This window comes from Prinia subflava, chromosome 4 (genome assembly GCF_021018805.1).
Source record: "Prinia subflava isolate CZ2003 ecotype Zambia chromosome 4, Cam_Psub_1.2, whole genome shotgun sequence".
Taxonomy (NCBI): Eukaryota; Metazoa; Chordata; class Aves; order Passeriformes; family Cisticolidae; genus Prinia; species Prinia subflava.
Genome location: NC_086250.1, coordinates 9,463,326 through 9,481,554, shown reverse-complemented (window position 1 = coordinate 9,481,554; position 18,229 = coordinate 9,463,326). Strand labels below are relative to the sequence as shown.

General features: G+C 40.5%; 1 protein-coding gene across 1 annotated transcript in view; it reads right to left on the bottom strand.

Moving 5' to 3' along the window:
* ANO2 (anoctamin 2) overlaps nucleotides 1-18,229 on the bottom strand; it is a 130,986-nt gene that overhangs the window by 72,971 nt on the left and 39,786 nt on the right. The window contains exons 9-11 of the mRNA XM_063395389.1: nucleotides 7,782-7,916; nucleotides 5,261-5,421; nucleotides 1,323-1,405 (exon numbers count right to left, since the gene is read on the bottom strand). Coding sequence (XP_063251459.1) covers nucleotides 1,323-1,405; nucleotides 5,261-5,421; nucleotides 7,782-7,916 — 379 coding nt within the window. The remainder of the gene's footprint in view (nucleotides 1-1,322; nucleotides 1,406-5,260; nucleotides 5,422-7,781; nucleotides 7,917-18,229) is intronic.

Sequence of the window (18,229 nt, the reverse complement as noted above, 5' to 3'; positions counted from 1 at the left end):
ACGTGAGGATTTTGTACTGTGAGTGATGACCTTGAATCATAGATTGACTAGGTTGGAAGAGACCTCCAAGAGCCTCGAGTCCAGCCCATGTGCTAACATCTCAACTAAACCATGGCACCGAGTGCCACATCCAGTCTTTTTTTAAACACGTCCTGGTATGGTGACCTTACCAGTTCCCTGGGCAGGCCATTCCAGTACTTCATACTCTTTCTGTAAAAAACTTGTTCCTATATCCAACCAAAATTCCCCTTGGCACAGCTTGAGCCTGTGTCCTCTCGTTCTGTCAGTTGCTGCCTGGAGAAAGAGACCAAGCCCCACCTGGCTACAGCCACATTTCAGGAGGTTGTAGAGAGAGATAAAGTCACCTCTGAGTCTCCTTTTCTCCAGGTTAAACACCCCCCAGAATTTGAACAGAATATACACTCTCCTGTTGGAGCTGAGCTCAGCTGGCAGGGCTGAAGACTTGTAGGTGGCCTGTTGTTTAAGGAACAATGCTGGAACATGAAGAGAAGAAATGGATTCAAATCCTCCCAGCAAACCAACATGGTTTTGAATTACTGAATAAGACTCTGTTCTAGAGACATCTCAGCATCTACTGCCAGAGGAAAGTCCAAAGTCTACCTGCTCTTTTTTTTTTACTAACTGCAGTCTCTTTAGTCAGGGTTAGAAATGAATCCTTGGATGAGAGACAATCATTAGAAAAAAACCAAAGGCCAGAACTAAGAACAAAATTAGGGACATTGTATGTACCAGTGAACAAGTACTCATTTTCAGTCAATTCAGACACTGCTGCAGACCCCATGGCTCATTGGAAAGCTCCTTCTGGAGAAACCCCTGGTACTTACTGTTTGGAAACAGCTCTGTTGGTGAGCACCTAGAGCTCAGGATGATGCAACTAAGGCACCATAGATGTCACCCAGACATGGATGCAAAATTGCTAATGGTACTGTGACCTGTGGCTGTTATCATCACAGAGAATTCTTGTTACACATAATGAAGTAACATGACAAAGTATTTATTCAGTGTCATTGTGTTACTGCACACTATACAATGCCATATGGGCAATCTCAGCAAAGCATGATCTGCTCTTACCCTATAATCTTTTTCAACATTCATTATTAACTTCAGAGTGCTGAACAGTAAGATATAGGTGAGGATTTCTTAAATAAACATTGATACTCCAGTTACAGTCCTTTGTCTAGACAGCTACAAACTGCATTGGGCTGGAGAACACTCGTGAGAAATCTATACATTAGTGCTTATATAATATGCATCTATAGAATAATTAACATAGTAAATTAGCCCAGGGAGAGGAGACTTACTTCTTCTTCTTCCAGTCCAGTTAGATCCCAGAAGTAACTCAATCTCATCTGCAAACGCTTCCATTGTTCAAGGAACATGGTAGCTTTAAAAGAAATTAAACCATTTTAAAAGTGATAAATCCAAAGCCTTGTGGCACATATTTGTCTTACTTATAAACTTCAAGTGATATTTGAATTCCATTATGCTAGACCCTTTAAAATCAAACGCTAAGAAAGAGCATCAGGCTCGATTTTAAAAAAAGACTTCAAGCCAAGTATGGGAACAATAATTACTGTCTTTTGAAAATAAAATACGGAAAGATGGAACATGGGTTGTCCAGAGTCAGTGTTAAGTTCTTGACAGGGAATGGAACTGAGCCTGTTGCTGCAGATATCCATGGAAGACATCATCTCTCTTAATTCACCATGAAGCATTCTGCGGTAGGTTTAGTCTGCTACTGAAATAACTAGGATCTCCAGCAAGTAGAAAAACATATTTTGAAATATATTACAACAGCATACTTAAATGCTTTTGCCCTTCATATAGATTTTGCCCTAAAGGGCTGGTCCCTGGTTCAGCCTCTTGCTTCTCCTTTTTTCACCAATAAGAAGGAAGAGATGCTTCACTGATGTCTCATATTTACAGTCTCCTGGCAGTCCTCTCATAATTGCTGTTTCCTCAGTATAGCCCTTTTCCTAATTGGCCATAATTTATGGGCTTACAGATTTATTAGAAATAGAACTTATAAAGCTTGATTGTATTTATAAATCTTGACATGTATTTTCAGATAACAATATTAATACTAAACCAGTACATGCCAACTAAAAACACCAAAGCTCTACCAAAAAAGCTATACCTATAAACAACTGGGGGCACTGTTTGCCATTTTCTTATGCTTGATCTCACTTTTTCAATAGGTGAAAAGGGCATTTTAAAAACACTGTTAGATCACAGCAGTGTTTACATCACTTTGAACATCTTGTAGATAGCACCACAAGACAGACAGGAGTGGAGAATCAGATCAGCTTCCCTTGACTGCATCTACACTGTCAGATAACACTGAGAAAAGTGGGAACTCTGAAAATAACCTGGCTCTTACAAGTCATAATCTATCCCAACAGTTAGCTGCAAATATTTTCTTCACAGGTATCATCCCAGCATATAAGAAATAACTATCATTGAAAGACAGGACTGGCAGCCTGAAAGCAAATCCAGACATTAAGCAACTAAGTTGCTATCTGTGTTCCTCCCTTACAGAGGAGAGAACATATAAAAACTATATTTAGCATGGTTTGAAAACTCGAGGGTTTTTAGATATCCTAAATACAAAAACATTTGGTTATTTTATAGGGTGCTATTACTCATTACATTCTTTCCTGTTATATGAAAACTCAGTTCCACATTTAGCTCCGTAAGAACGTACTTGGCTTGATGCAGCAGCTGCTCTGAAATCAGCACGTCTGCACTGACTAACAGCAGCAGAAAAACTAAACTGACAGAGAGCAGGTTTGGATTGGATATTAGGAAGAAATTCTTCCCTGTGAAGATGGTGAGGCCCTGGCACAAGCTGTTCAGAGAAGCTGTGGCTGCCCCATCCCTGGAAATGTTCCAGGCCAGGTTGGATGGGGCTCTGAGCAAGCTGGTCTGGTAGAAGGTGTCCCTGTCCATGGCAGGGGTTGGAACTGAATGAGCTTTAAGGTCTCTTCCAACCCAAACCTTTCTGTGACTCTGTAAAACTTCTAATAAAGGCATCTGACACTGAAATTCAGCACCTGGACACCGGTGACATCAAGCCCAGTGAGCCAGGAATTACTGTGAATATGGACAATTGCACACGGTTGCTGGAACCACAAAGACACTTCACAAGGAATCAGGATCAGCTACTAAAAGCATGATTCCTTTTGAAATATTAACCATAAGAAGCCTTCTGCTTTCTAAGGAATGGGAGAAAACAAGCAAGATGAAATAATTCCTGTGCCCAACACCCTCATGAAATGAAGCTGGCCCAGATCACCACAGTTTGCTCTTTCAAATATACAGCTGAAATAGGTGTGTGAGTGAGCTCTACCATTGAACAGATTGAGCTCTAGATATAACCAACACAGCCTCTAACAGGAGGGCAGCAAAATTTGGTGTGATCTAATACTTAATAGGCAAGCTGGGCAGAGTTAATAAAGGCTCCATTATTTAGCTTTGCTCTTTGTGTGTGCCGGCTGCGTTTTCTTGAACTGACAAGCTCAGTTATCATGGTCCCAAGAACAGACTTTTCTAATCTGTGAGAAACATTTTTTGGAGGAGGGCTACAGCTCTGAAAGAATTTTGTTATTCTTACATGCCTTTTTAAAAAAGCAGTAGATATGGAACTTTTTGTCCTGTTCTGTTCCATAACAGATTCTACTAATTTGTCTTAGTGCAAGGATATATTAACATTTTCTTTTGCATGTTGCATTCCTGATACCAAAATACAATTGTTCTGGATGAGGTTCAGTGGCAATTGCCGTTTGCATGGATGTCACTTTACAGTAAAGTTTCTCTTTCAGGATAATGATATTTTATCTTAAGCTTCACAGCAGCAGGTGACAATCTGCAAGTCTACCCTGTAATCTGAAGTAGTAAAATAAATCATCCTGAGAGTCTATAAATTCATCCTCTTCTTTCTATTTCTCAGTCATAACTCTCACATATTCTCTAGCGTTTGCTCTAGGGCTTCTAGGAACTGGTAAATTAATGTTCTTGCTTCCATGATGTGTTCTGTCTGCAAGTTCCTTAAAAACCTTCTGCTGTCCTCACCCAATGCCAGCCCACCAACCATCAATCCTTTCTAAAACAAGCTGTAAAATCTTAATAGTCTTGCAAAGAATAACACACTGATTACTGAGGGATGGCTATAACACAATAACATATTTGCTCAGTTTCATATTAAGGATGATAATTTCATTTTGGGAACAATGAATAGGGAAATAAAAGATCCTTTTACAGTGGCAATATCACATTTAGCTTTCATAATAAACAAGCTCTGGAGTAAAGGACAGCATAAGACCAGCAATAATTCATGCAAGCACAGTACACACACTTTTCAGGGCAGAGGTGAGGCCAGAAACAATAAGAGTAATACTACAATGCATTCATTCATGTTTATGAAGTGTTTTGATATCCTCATGGAGACAGGGATATTTGCCATTAAGGAAGAGCAAGCTTGTTTAAATGGGATGTTCTGAAATATAATTAAAATTATAATAGTCCCATTGCTGTTGAAATCCCATAAAGTTTTGATAAAATTATGTCACTGAGTTGTCCCACAAGGAAGTGGGACTGTGCTTAAATTAGATCCTGTCAGCTGTCTGCACCATACCAATCCTCAAATACATTTTGATCCCCAGTGCAGGTGTTAAAAGAGTGTGTCATGTTGATGGATAATGAAGAAAATTTAGCAAATACATGTCAAAGTTTAGAAGTGCCAGTAATGGCACAGTTTCCTCTGTGGAGAAAATGGCCTCAAGATGTGCCAGGGGAGCTTCAGGTTGGACATCAGAAGAATTTCTTCCCATTGGCATTGGAAGGGGCTGCTCAGGGAGGTGGTGGAGTCACCACCCCTGAAGATGTTTAATAAACAATCAAACATGGCACTCAGTGCTCTGGTTTAGTTGACAAGGTGGAGATCAGTCAAAGGCTGGACTTCATGATCCTGTAGATCTTTTCCAGACTTGATGACTCTATGATTCTAAACATGGCAACAGAGGAAGAAAGAACATCTTTTCTTCCCTGAACAACTCCATTTATTCCAGAGGCTGCTGCTGACAGTGATATTGCTTTCCCCAGTCTCAACACAGACAACTCTCCCTGGCCTTCTGAAGACTGCCAGCTTCCAAAAGCCATAGGAATCACATTCAATCAAGCAGCACTTTGTTATTCTGTGATGAGTCCAAACATCAAATGGCACTTGCAAAGCAGTACTCACCCCAGAGAGCCATAAAGACGGAGAAGAAAACCGTGGCAGGGTTGTCAAACAAGTGACTCGCTCGGGCGGTGGCGCAGGCAGAGCTGAGGTTCCAGTAATCACAGAACTTGTCACACAGGGGGCACATGGTGAAGGCGTTGCGCTGGTCACACATCTCCTTGCTGTGACAGACAAGGGCACAGGTTCCTCTGAGTGTTCCAGCTCAGAAACTTTGGATGTGCAGTAGTGATACTGAGCAGATTATCACAGCTATTACAAGCTGTCTGCAATGTATGTGACCTGCACTTGCAGAGAACAGGAGCTGTGTGCTTCCTCAAGTTCATTGCCATGGATAATAATGTTTTAAATCTTTATAGGCACCTTACCAACAGGAAAATGATACAACACTCAGACTGATCACTGCACTGTATTAATGAGTTAAGGAAGACAACATCACTGAAGATTGAGGTTAACCACACTAAAAAACCAAAATTTGCCTCTCTGCAGTCAGTTACATGATTTCATACAGATCAGATTTAAATCACTGGAAAGAAAGACGGAAGTGGTTGTAAAGGAAATTCAATGCTGTTGTCAAAATATGCATTTTTTAAATATGGTGGCACAAAAATATGAGAGAAAAGATTTTTTACAGATTTTAAGATCTTTATTGTTGTTATTTTGATTCTTGGTCTTATTTGCTATGTATGTATTCAGTTTCTAAAAGTCTTTGAAAAAAACAACATCAGTATCACTTTAACAGGTCAAACACCTCTTGTCAGAGCTGAGAATACTTCCAGTATTTTCCATAAGGTTTGGATGTGGAAGCCTTTCATACCTGCACAGACTCACTTAGGTGAACTGAGTAGTGCAAAGCTCAATTGTCCTTGCCAGGATCATGAGCTGAGAGTTGCCATTGTTTCAACGATAGCTGGCATATGGTGTTTATGATTGTTCCTATATGGACCATCCTGAAACAGGTTTTTCCTTATGACTTCAAATAAAAAACAGGACTATTCGAGCTCTATTATGAATATGTTTATATTATATGGTTTGAAAAGCATGCAGCTGTTTCCAGCTCTCATGTTGTTACAGTAATTCTCTACTTCAAAAGGCAGCAGAGGGTGCTGCAGATACATCCCAGCCATAAATCTCACCGCAGTTTAAATGTTAGCACAAGCTTTCACCCTGACAAGCACCAAGATTTATTCAGATCAAGCTAAGAAAACAGACCCTGCCTCAGATGTGGTGTTGTTCATCATTTACCTATCAGTAACCTTGTCCTACTGCAGTGATTTTAAAAGCTGTCAGTTTAGGGACTGTCATGAGTGTGATCAGTATACAAGTACTGCAGTGTCCTGTCTCCAGCAGAAGTCAGACACAGATAAGAGAGGAAAGATTTTTTTTTTTTTTTCCACTGGGAAACAGACATTAACATCACAGTGTCACTTTGGCAGTTTTTGTGTAGTATATTCCTGTCAGGACACACAAAACTCACCATTCTTTTGGGAAGGGGAATGTTGTGAAGATCAAATATAGAATCATAAAACGGGTTGAGTTGGAAGGGACTTCAAGGATCATCCAGTTCCAACTCTCCCACTATGGGCAGGGACAACCTACACCATCCCAAGTTGCTCAGAGCCCCATCCAGACTGGCCTGGAACATTTCCAGGGATAGGGGCAGCCACAGCTGCTCTGGGAAACCTGTGCCAGGGCCTCACCACCCTCACAGGGAACAATTTCTTCCCAATATCCAATCTAAACTTCTCCTCTGTCAGTGTGAAGCCATCGCCCCTTGTCCTGTCACTCCAGGCCCTTGTCAAGAGTCTCTCTCCATCTTTCCTGTGGGCTCCCTTCAGGCACTGCAAGGCCACAGTGAGGTCACCCCAAAGCCTTCTCCTCTCCAGGCTGAACAATCCCAATTCCCTCAGCCTTTCCTCCCAGCAGAGCTGCTCCATCCCTCTGCTGCCCTTGGTGTCCCTGCTCTGGTCTGGATCCAGGGGCTCCCTGTCCCTCCTGTGCTGGGCCCAGGGCTGCAGGGAGCTCTGCAGGAGGGGCTGAGCAGAGAGGGGCAGAGGGGCAGAATCACCTCCCTGTGACTGCTGGCTTTGGTAAGTCCTGTAACTTTTGTTCATCTTACTTGTAAAAATGGTCTGATTTTAATGAGAATAAAGTGTTCCAAGAGTCGTGGACAGTGTCTGCATTCATTTCAGTGAGTTTTACATAATAACTTTCTGAATGAGCAATGAGCTACGTGCACTCATAAAAAGCAAATGAATATCTCAGCATCTCAGAAAACGAATGCAATACAGTGGACTCACTACACATTTCTGTTTCAGGAGGTGAGACACTGACCAGTCAAATAAATGTGTGCCCTTCAAATACTAGTTCAATGCCTCTGTGTTTGTAATGCTCTCAGGGTTGGTAATGATACATCACTGCTCTTCAGACAAGCTAAAACCAGTTATTCTCACTACAGATTAATAAGAAAAAGCACAGTCTTGTAATTTTCAAGTAACAAATCATGGATCACAGATAAGCTTACCTAGGAATGTCACTTTCAATGGTTATACATCCATATAGAAATACAATAATCCCAACTACTGAAGATGGAATGAGGAACTCTGTGTATAAACCCAGCCATGCAAAATAAAGTCCTATCTTTTCTCCAAAATACTTCCTGAAAAAGAGATAAAAAAGAAGAAAAAGCACATGTCAAGGGTATAATTTTCAAATATGGTTTACAGCTACTAGACAGCCCCAGAAAGTTAAAATACGAATTGTGAAAGACATGAATGAAAACCCTGAGGATCTTGAAGACAATAGGAACAAATGAAGGGGATGATTTAAACACTTGGCAGTTTGGGCTTCTGTGCTCTGAGAAGTTAGTCCTGGATCATTCTCCTGAGCTGAAATTAGGCAGGTATTGTTACAATACATAATATCTGTTCAGAGGAGACTGTGGTCTTTGCATGTCTTAAAAGAAGTCAGTGAAATAGGAGGAAACATTGGAAAACACTTGGCTCCTCAGAGGAGCACGTTAATTTTTGCCTCTGTCGTACTCCTGGATTCAGTTAGTGAGAGTCATAGAAATGACATCCATGGGACCATACTGACAACATCCTCTAATATCTTAAAAGATGACTAATCTGGGACTGCTGCCAAAGGAGGAAAGTTTACTTGCACACTTAGTACTGGCTTTTCAGAAAGAATATTTTCGTCAGGTTAACAGCCCCTGGACAGCTGGTTAGAAAAAACAGTGTTTGCTCTGAGAAACAGCCCACTGCAGATGTTGATAAATAAGTGGTAGAACTCAGCTCAGCATCTTCATGAATCACACTGCAAGAAGTAAACTAAGCATGGATGAACCTCCCTGATCATTCCAAAAGTACAGTTAGGAGTGATTACAAATATTGCAAAACCCGAAGAGCTTTATAGAACTCAAGAATTCACCAGAATTTAGATAAAATACTACAAGGTTAAAAGTCTTTCACAAGCTAAAGATGATGGAGCAGTGTTGGATAGAAAGCAGCTACACAGAGAGCACTCAGAGCATGACATGGAATGTGAGCAAAAATTAAAATAAATTTTAAATTAAAATAAAATTAAATTAAAATAAATTCATGATATCATGTCTAATAAAAGAAAGGGCTTCCTCTTCATAACGGTTGAGCACAATCCCAGTTTGAGGTTCATTCTGATCCTACTTATCTTAGGACAGTTTTATCCAAGTTTAGCACCCCAGATTTAAATCATTCCTACTGAAAATGCTTAAATGAGATTTTTGGAGGCCTAAACCGAAATCTTCTACTCCAGAATTTGAGTCTAAAGGCCAGACTGCTTGTGCCACAGGAGAGACAGGGCAGGAGTGCAACCATGGCAGAGAGCCAAGGGACAACAGGACAAGCCTCCACAGTCACTTCCAGCTCAGATGGAATGGATGAGGGAAGCAACAGTGAGGGATTTTTATTACTGCAGATCCTGCTGTTGTTCTCACACGATCACAGCTGCAGCTAACTCTGCACTTCCAGGCTCTCCCATGGAAAACTGGGAGTGCAATCCCGCCTTCTTCAGTTTTGCCTTCCATAAGTGCCTCTATTTTCTCATGTCTAACCAAACTTGCTTATGCTTTAGAAAGGATAGATGCAATCCTAAAGGGGAAAGTTAAACAAAAGCATTTTGAGGTGATACACAGAAAACATTATCTTCAGTATGAGCAGATGCCATCCAGAAGCTGGGAAATTGCAGGAATCTTCTAGGAAAAGAGTACAGTCCTTACACCTGACGTTGCAAGGTACCCTAAGCCACAAATTGTGTGAAGAATCAAACAGCACAAGTTAAATCATCACAGTGTGGTTTGAATGCCAATAACTTAAGATTTGAAGCAACTTGGGACAATGAATTTGCAGAGAATACAAGGAAATATGGCATTATATGATATAGCATATTTTATTAAATAATAAATATAAATATTTGTATTGCACATATACAAGCCATATACTCTGGGACTGCCCTCTGACCTGGCATATGCCAGGTAATTTTGGAGGTAATTATACGAAGAAGCTTTCCTTTATTTTCACATGGGAAAATAAAGATATATTTAAAATATTCCTACTCATTAATATACTATGTTGTTAATATGGTTTGTTTAACACGCATTTTAATACACTTTTTTTAATATGAAGTGAGAGAAATAGTTGATTGAAATATAGAACTAACCAAAAGGCATATAGCTTTTCTTCAAGCCTCCTGTGTGAGTCAACAGCAGCAATTGTGTTGGAACACCACAGGATAGAGGAAAACTCCATTTGCTTTCAAGTTTCCTTCTGAATGAGAAGTGACAACCAAAAATTTGACACTAAAGCAGGAAAAGAAGGACAAGAGGGAGATTATTCTTATTATGTCTTCTTACTGCTTCCTTGTTTGTAGAGATGGGCAATGGGCACAGCTAGTAAAGTGTTTCCAATAGGACAGAGCAGGCCCAAAAATATTGTCCACAATCTAAGCTGTTCAAAACTCTCTGTTCTTTTGACAAAGGGCCACAAATTAGCACAGAAAGATTTCAAATGCCAGGAGCACTAAAGAGTAGCTGATCAGGGTCAGGGAAGCTGAAGTTTATGGCTCAAGAGGTTTCCCCTCAAATTTTTAAGCCTTTCAGTGATAAATGTGATCTGTAACCTATAAAGTGAAGGGTTGGTATTTGTATCCATGCCAAAAGAAAATGAGAAGAGCTCAACAATGTCCTGGAAGTATGGAAAAAAAGCAGTTGCCAAGAAGAAAACTGCACTGTGTTTTGTGGCTTAACTGTTTTGAAAAAGGAAAATAATTAAGATGCTGTGCCCAGGCTCAGTCCACCAATGTGCCAGAAAGTGAAATAATCTAAGGAGAAGCAATGACAGATCTTGGAAACATAATGAACGATTTAGGTATGGGTTTATCAAGTCAGAAGAACACAAGACATAGACATGTCTCTTTGACACATCCCAAGAACTCTTCTCTGGTTCCTCTGAATAGGAGTCAAGGCTGTGCAAACACCTGTGACACCCTGAACAAACATCTACTACAGCTGCTGCTGGATTCAGTAGTGAATGAACAGAGGGGGGAAAAATGTGTGCTTCAAGTGTAGAGGAAGGTGTCAGTCAAGAAACAGTACTTTTACAAGTTTTTATGTATTTACACCAAGAACTTGGCATGTTCTCTCATTTACATTGGGATAAAACCAGTTTGACTTTATTATCCTTCAGGAATTACCCATGATTTATGCTGGCATGGCAAAAGAGGAGAATTGAGACCAGAGTCTTGCTCTACCTCAGTAGCTAATTCACATCTGCCTCACATATATCCAGGCAAAGCTAAGGACTAATCCTTTCCAAAGTGTGCTCATGGATACTGCAGAATGTCACAAAAAAAGTGAGTCCGTGGCATTGTGTGAGCTTCATTTCTGCATTAGGGAAATGTCCCTTTAGATACACATATTCCACAGAGGCAGGGGTTATTCCCAAACTAAAGGGCAAATGACTTTGATAAAGAATGTGTACTGCTCCTATCAGAAGCAGCACCAAAGGCTTTATTTCTGTGTGTTGATATGTCATAAGGTGAAATTTTGTTCCTTTCATGTTAGAAGACTTTATAAAGGCTACTTAAATGGCCACCTACCAAGTAGTGACTTCTCATGAACAAGAGTCATGTCTTTAAGGAAAGATTTGGTCAAATTACCCAGAACTCCTGAACAAGCTGAACAAGAGCTGCTCTTCCAGCAGATTATCAGAAACAGCATTAAAAACTCCCCAACAGCAGCAACAATAACCACATGTAGAAAGTGTATTCCCTCCCAGAATTAGAAGTGTTGAGAAGGCCACAGCAGAAATGTTGACTCGTTTCCCTCTGCTTTGCCCATATAACACTTAAACCAGACATCTGCAATGCACTTTGGTCTGTCTGGTTGCAAAACCAACATCAAAAAGAATAACTGATTATTAAACCCTCTGCTTGCACGTTGGTCACAGTGCTCCCGTGCCAAGTTGTGCAATTTATAAATAGACTAAGGTTTGGGGAAGGGGGGAGAAAGAGAGAAGGAAAAACCCCTTCAGTTTTGACCCTGTGAAAACAAGTGTGGGCACCTGGAATGTGAATAAAGAGTGCGGTGCGTGACACACGCTGGAAAGAACTCCAGAGACGTTCAGGAACAAAGCTAAAAAAGCAAGGAAGGGGCGCTGTGGACACTGAGTCACCTAACTGGGAAATCTGCACAGAACTCCTCAGTGTTTAAATTTCCATACCCCACTCTAGGCCAGCTGTCACTTCATGTTTCCATTTCACTCCACCACCCCTTTGGTTGAGGAGTCTTTTAGACGCGATGGCTCTGTGCAAAAGGAAACTGATTTACAGCTGCCGCTTGGGTAAGGTTCCCCTGTGCAAATGGTCAACCAAGTCACACGTACTACTTCAAAATTAACTTACTTGCACAGTTTAGGGGTGAAATTCTGGTATTTCTGTTGTTGGGGAGAAAGACAAGCAGTTTAGTTTTATGTCAGAACATCTTTACTGCCAAGGCCAGTTTAAAACTTTCTTTCTCTGTCCCTGTGCACATTCCCTCTCTGACCCACAGCAACAGTCCCTAGGAACACAATTTATTCTTTCAGGGCTTTTGCAACCAGAGGAAAACCTACCATTATGCTGCAGGTAGAGCTGTGATTATGCTTAGAAAGTGAGAAGCAATTCTAGACACATGGTAAGTTCAGAACACATATATTTTGTTCGGTTCTGAGATAATAGTTCCCACCATTGGAAGTTTCCCTCTCAAAACTGCAGACCTCTTTCAGAAAGACTGCTGGAATAGAGGGAAAGCCCCAGTCACTATGAGATGATCATGAACATTGCTGAGCACCCCAAGATTTCACTCCAGGTAGAGCTGCCTATGTCCAAACTTTTCTGGATTTGTCATTCTTTCTTCACTTCAACATTTTCTCAGGGCAAGATTCAAGCACTTATTACAACCATCTGGGACACCTGGGTGGAATTAGTGCTCAGCAGCAGCACTGAGGCTGCTGTGCATCCAGAGATCTTGGAGATTTCCACCATGGTTGTGCCTGACAGCACATATTCCATCCAGGCACTCTCAAGAAGGAACATATCAGTGCTAAATCCAGATACACAGAGAGTGCACCAAATGGAGCAATATGGAAGCTAAGAAAAGATCCTGGCAGAAGACAATCCCTCTTGTAACAATGTGCCAAGAGACTGAAAAACTTCTTTTATTAAAATTTTAAGAGGGGAAAAAATAACTACAGAATCTCAGATAAATGGCAATGCATCTGAGTTTGAGGTAGGAAAGAAAATGTCCTTCAGAAAGGCCAGCTGGTTCCTCAGAGAGAAAACAGAGAGGAGACTTTTTGTCCAGGGTAAAAGCCTGTGTTTTTTCCCTATACAGGGCATAAAAATCAAGAATGTCCAGTAGAGCGTGATTAAAAGTGTGTCTTTGAATAGAGTTCAGAACCTGACACTTTTCCCCTGAAAACAGAATGAAGAAATGTGCCACCAGAGCCGTTTAATCAAGCCCTTTATTAAAGTTCTTGTTTGAAACATTGCCTAACAAATATTTGCTGTGTCCTTCAGTGGTACTTCAGTTTGGAGTCAAACTTACCTAAAATACAGATATATTTATCTTTCAAGCCACTGTGGAATTTTAATTTTGATTCCTTATAGGAGTAAAAAAAATCCACTGTCATAATATTGCAACTCCATGGAGAACAGAAAATGTTAATTTTATTTAGAGGTAGAACTATGTTTTTCCCTGGTTTTATTGGCTCTTAAGAAAATTTACTATTCAGTAGACTAACAGGGAGAAATTGATGTGTGTGGAGGAAAGGGATATTCAAGTTCTCAAATTCTAGTGGATTCAAAACCTCTGGGGAAATATAATAATTATATCAAAATAGCTATTAACTACAATAATAATAATAAATATTATTAATAGTCAGGATTTGTGTATTAAATGCAATTTAAAAATATCAAAAGTCCAAACCTTATCCTACAAAGAAAGAAAACTAGGACAAGCCACTCTCTGAGCCTCACAGATTCGTGAACCTTATGCTTCCATTCCAAGAAATTGTCAGAACACAGCTGAAAGTGCATAGCTTGTGGTGATGGATTATGAACTGAAAAAACCCTTTGTTTACTGACTGTAGGAGAAAGAACAATAGGAGCATAATAAGTAGACATGTAATGTGACTGAGACTGAAATTAGGGCTGACAACTGCCAAATGGATAAGCAAACAACATGATGCTGGATAGTCAGAAGCACTGTAATTGCATTCTCCTCTGTGTTCTGGGACAATACAAAACTTCAGAACAGGTTTGGAAGGATTAAGTGCCTGATTACATTATTCTGTTGATGTTTCCTGTCATTTGCTTAGTGTAAAAAAGTTCTAAATGGCCCTGAGCCTGCAGAGGCCACAGCACACCTTGCTCAGGGAAGACATTTTCAGCAGGAGTAACACAGAGTTTTGCCTGTCACGTCCAAGATTCCATGCATAAAACAACCCATGGACACTGTGCCTCTCCTCACCTTTCTTTTAAGTTATTCTCTCTTTATTTAGCATTTAAAAAAATGTCAGTAACCTTCCCAATCTGGAAAATTAAAAATCCATGGTTACCTGAGGCTAATTCAAAGATAGTGGAAGTCAATCAGAGCATACCTGTGAAGAAGGATGTTTCATTTTATAAACAACTCAGGGCACCAAGTGACACTCTATGTAAGAACCAATTAATTCAGTTATACAGATAATATTTTCTCTATAATAAACAAATACAAATAAGGAGTAACCTATTTAATATGAATCAACTTTTCTTTTGAACTTTCTTTTAGGAAAAGAGTTTACTTAGTCTTTTTCTTCCTATCTTTTTAGTACCTATTACAACTTGCTTCTGCCTTTTTGTACTTGAACAAATGTGAGGTCATTGACATCTCATCACTTCCTTAATCTCCAGTTTCCACAAGATAATTTGCATGATTTTATTCATCTCATTTGACAAGAGTTTGAACCTCAAATACTGGTGTCTTTTCCAAAATATCTTTCTTTGATAATAACTAATATTTCATGAGAGCTTTCTTGCTTTTCAAGTTAATATAGCTAACCCTTACTGCAGAGCCTGAATTCATTTCATGTATTTATTTTAGTAAGTAGGTCCTTGTTAGCGCTTGCATAGCGTTACTGCTGTCAGATAGACACCATCTGGTGGCTAATAAACAGATGTATCATTTCCAATTAAAAACAAGTATAAAAAAATTATCTTTTAGTCACCACAGTGGAAGGGGGTCAAGTCAGGGAATACTGAAGTAAACTGAACATCCGTAAATCAACAGGTCCTGATGGGACGTACTCACAAGGGCTGAGGGAGCTGGCAGATGTCATTGCAAGGCAGCTTTTGATAATCTTTGATTGATGGTGGCAACTGAAGAAGTTTCCAAAAGGTAGAGGAAAACAAATCTCACCCCTATTTTCAAGAAGGGCAAGAAGAAGGACCTATGGAACTACAGGCTAATCTACTTCACTCTCATTTGTGCCCATCACTTCTTGTCACAGGACACAGATGAGAAAAGCCTGGCTCCATCCTTTTCTTACCCTCTGCTCAATATGGCATAAAAATCTTAATTTTTTTCTGCTATCTCTACTGACTGTGGAAGTTCTCAGATTTGCCATATTGAAAGCTTTCCTTAAGCTTGTGTTTTCTGGGCATAATTTTTATGTGGTGCCCAGTTCTTGATCTCTCCCCTTGTCATCCTGGTTTTGTCCAATGTTAAAGACAAGTTACTGGATCAGACAAAGCCATGGCCTATCCTAATATAACTTATGGACAGAGAGGATCCTCATAAAAAATATCATAGTATGGGGGAATACCTTTAAACCAGAAATGGGTTGGTCTTTACCCGTGGTTAGCACTCAGGAGCCAGAAAATAACTTTTTCTCAGCCCAGCAAGCCACAGTCAGAACCTTCTACAGAGATTAGGACATTAAGAGCAGTTCTACAAGAAAGATAAGCAGACCTGCAGCCACCCAAATGCAGCATCTGTTTTCTACTCCCTGCAGTTCCCAGCCACACACACCTCTAGATGCCTACAAATATTCACATGCAGGTAAATATTTAAATGTGCATGGCTTCTGTTTCTAAACGAGGCCACTCGCCTCTGTCTTTTTTTTTCCTCCAGTTTGGAAGAACAAACTTCCATTTCCTACTCAAAATACATTGATGTCACCTCCAAAGACACTTTTTGGATGGGACCTGTCAGTCTTATCCATTCAAAAGTACAAGTTTCTGGCTGTGAAATTTAAGCATCATTCAGGCATTATTGAACTTAGCCTAAGACAGTTCTTAACACAAAGAAAACTGAATTCTAGCTGCCTACAAAACTCCTCTGTCCAAGAGGGAGATCCCAGGAAGTTGTGCAGCAACCTCAGTCATCAGAGACTGAGACTTTGCAGAGGTCCTGATATAGATATACACATCTTCTGCTGGATCTAGCTTTTGAAAATCCCACTTCAGGAGGGAGGAATCTGGGTGGTGATGAGGATCCTAGTGCTCAGACAGTGATCTGAAGCCTGGGAATATGTTTATCAGAAAGAAGGGATCTGTTTTTCCTCACTACTACAATCCCAGCCTACCGGTTTAAAATTCCATTTCTCATACAAGCAACAATAAATAAGACCAAGCCCTTGCCAAAAGAGACAGAAAGAAGCACTTCCTACAGGGCTGGCAAAGCCTGTGAAACGCAGAGCTGTAAGTAAATCATCTTACTCCAGTCACAGGCGTGCATCCAGCAGAATAATTCAATACAAACTCCTTGGTGATTTATGCACCACGAGCAAAACCCCCCTGCTTTGCAATAAACAATGGCAGGAGCACTTGGGTAAGACCTCTGATGAGAAGTTCCAGTGAGGGGAGGGAAAACTCCCCACAACTCAGCTGAAAAGTGCTGCCCTAGCATCAAACTCCTCAAATGCAGACCATTTTCATGGATGTACAACATGATCATAATGGTCATTCGTTAAGAAGCTGGGGTTGTGGGGGGGTAATGAGATCATGGAAAGGGAAAAGAGGTATAATGATGGAGGAAATGTTCATTTTTCACCAGCTCAGACTCTGCTCCAGCGTCCCACCTGCTTCTGGCCCCCTCCAGGAAGCTTTCTGCTGTAAAATCTGGCAGGAAGGACATCAGGGATGAGTGGATGCTGGCACAGCACTTCCCACTGCACCTAGAGCTTCAACGACAATGAACTGCAAGCTGGACATATCTCATGTTGGGAAGGAACCTTCACTGTATAGATTCTTGGAGCTATAAAAAGATCTGACTTCAAAGTGCAATGGGGTTACAGCAGAAAAGATGCTCAGATTATTGCCTCAGGCGTGTGTTTGGCAGAGCTTTGGAAAGGAGCTGGATGGACAAGTGCCAAAGATACTGGTAGAGCTCATGGGGCATTTTTCTACTTAGTGCTGTGTTTGCTCAATTACTGCACTTTCCCAGGCTTAAAGCTGTTTTGGTTTTTTTCCTAACAGAATTCCTTGCACACACAGCCTCAGCATCTCTGTGAACATTGAAGATTTGCCTGCTAAAGGCAGTCAGAGAAGAATTGCAGGGACACCGTGCATCAGAGAGAGTTTTCAGTTCTTGTGAGATAACCAGATGCTACAGGGGTGTTTCTGCCAAAGCAGTTCTGTTCCACAAAAAAAAAAAAAGGATGGTATATTTGGTGAGATTAATTCCCAATAATAATATAGGCAGGACAGGGAAGATGAGGAATTAAAGCATACAAGAAAATCTCCACTTTGAGGATCAATAACCCCAAAGTAAGCATAAGCAGTGACTGAATAATATTTCCTCTGGGACTGGGAATCACAGACTTTATTTTCAAGTCCTGAGAATTCTAGACAGTATGTGGAGCAAACAGGAGATGAGGATGTGACTAAAAATCATCGTGGTGAATGAAGAAGTCATTTGTTCAGGCATTAGGCAGGATAGAAGGGCTCAGTTGGGGCAAGCTGTACCACAAATTGATCTTAACCACATTTTTGCAAATGAAGAAACACCTATCTCTAAAGACAATAAAAACAACATTTTAGCAGAACTCCCCTGTTCTTATTTTATCTCTCTTTTAAAACTACTCCAAGGGGGGTAAGCAGATACATCCAGGTTTGGGCCTTTTTTTTGGTGAAGATTGATGAAAGAAGCAAAAGGTCAAAAGGCAAACCAGTACTGACAGTTTGGGTAATGCCTGATTGCTTACATTGAGCACTGTTCTACACAAGCCCCAAGACACTCAAAGAGAAGGCAACAGTTTCCAGAGCTGAGACAGTCAAACTTTGGATCACAGGTCTGTCACTGCTTTAAAAACTGCCAGGAGAGGCAAGTTCCTGACTTTAGAAACATAGCATTCATGGCAGGAACAGGGGGGGACTGGGGATGCTCAGTCAAGAGCAGGTTCAACATGGGTACAC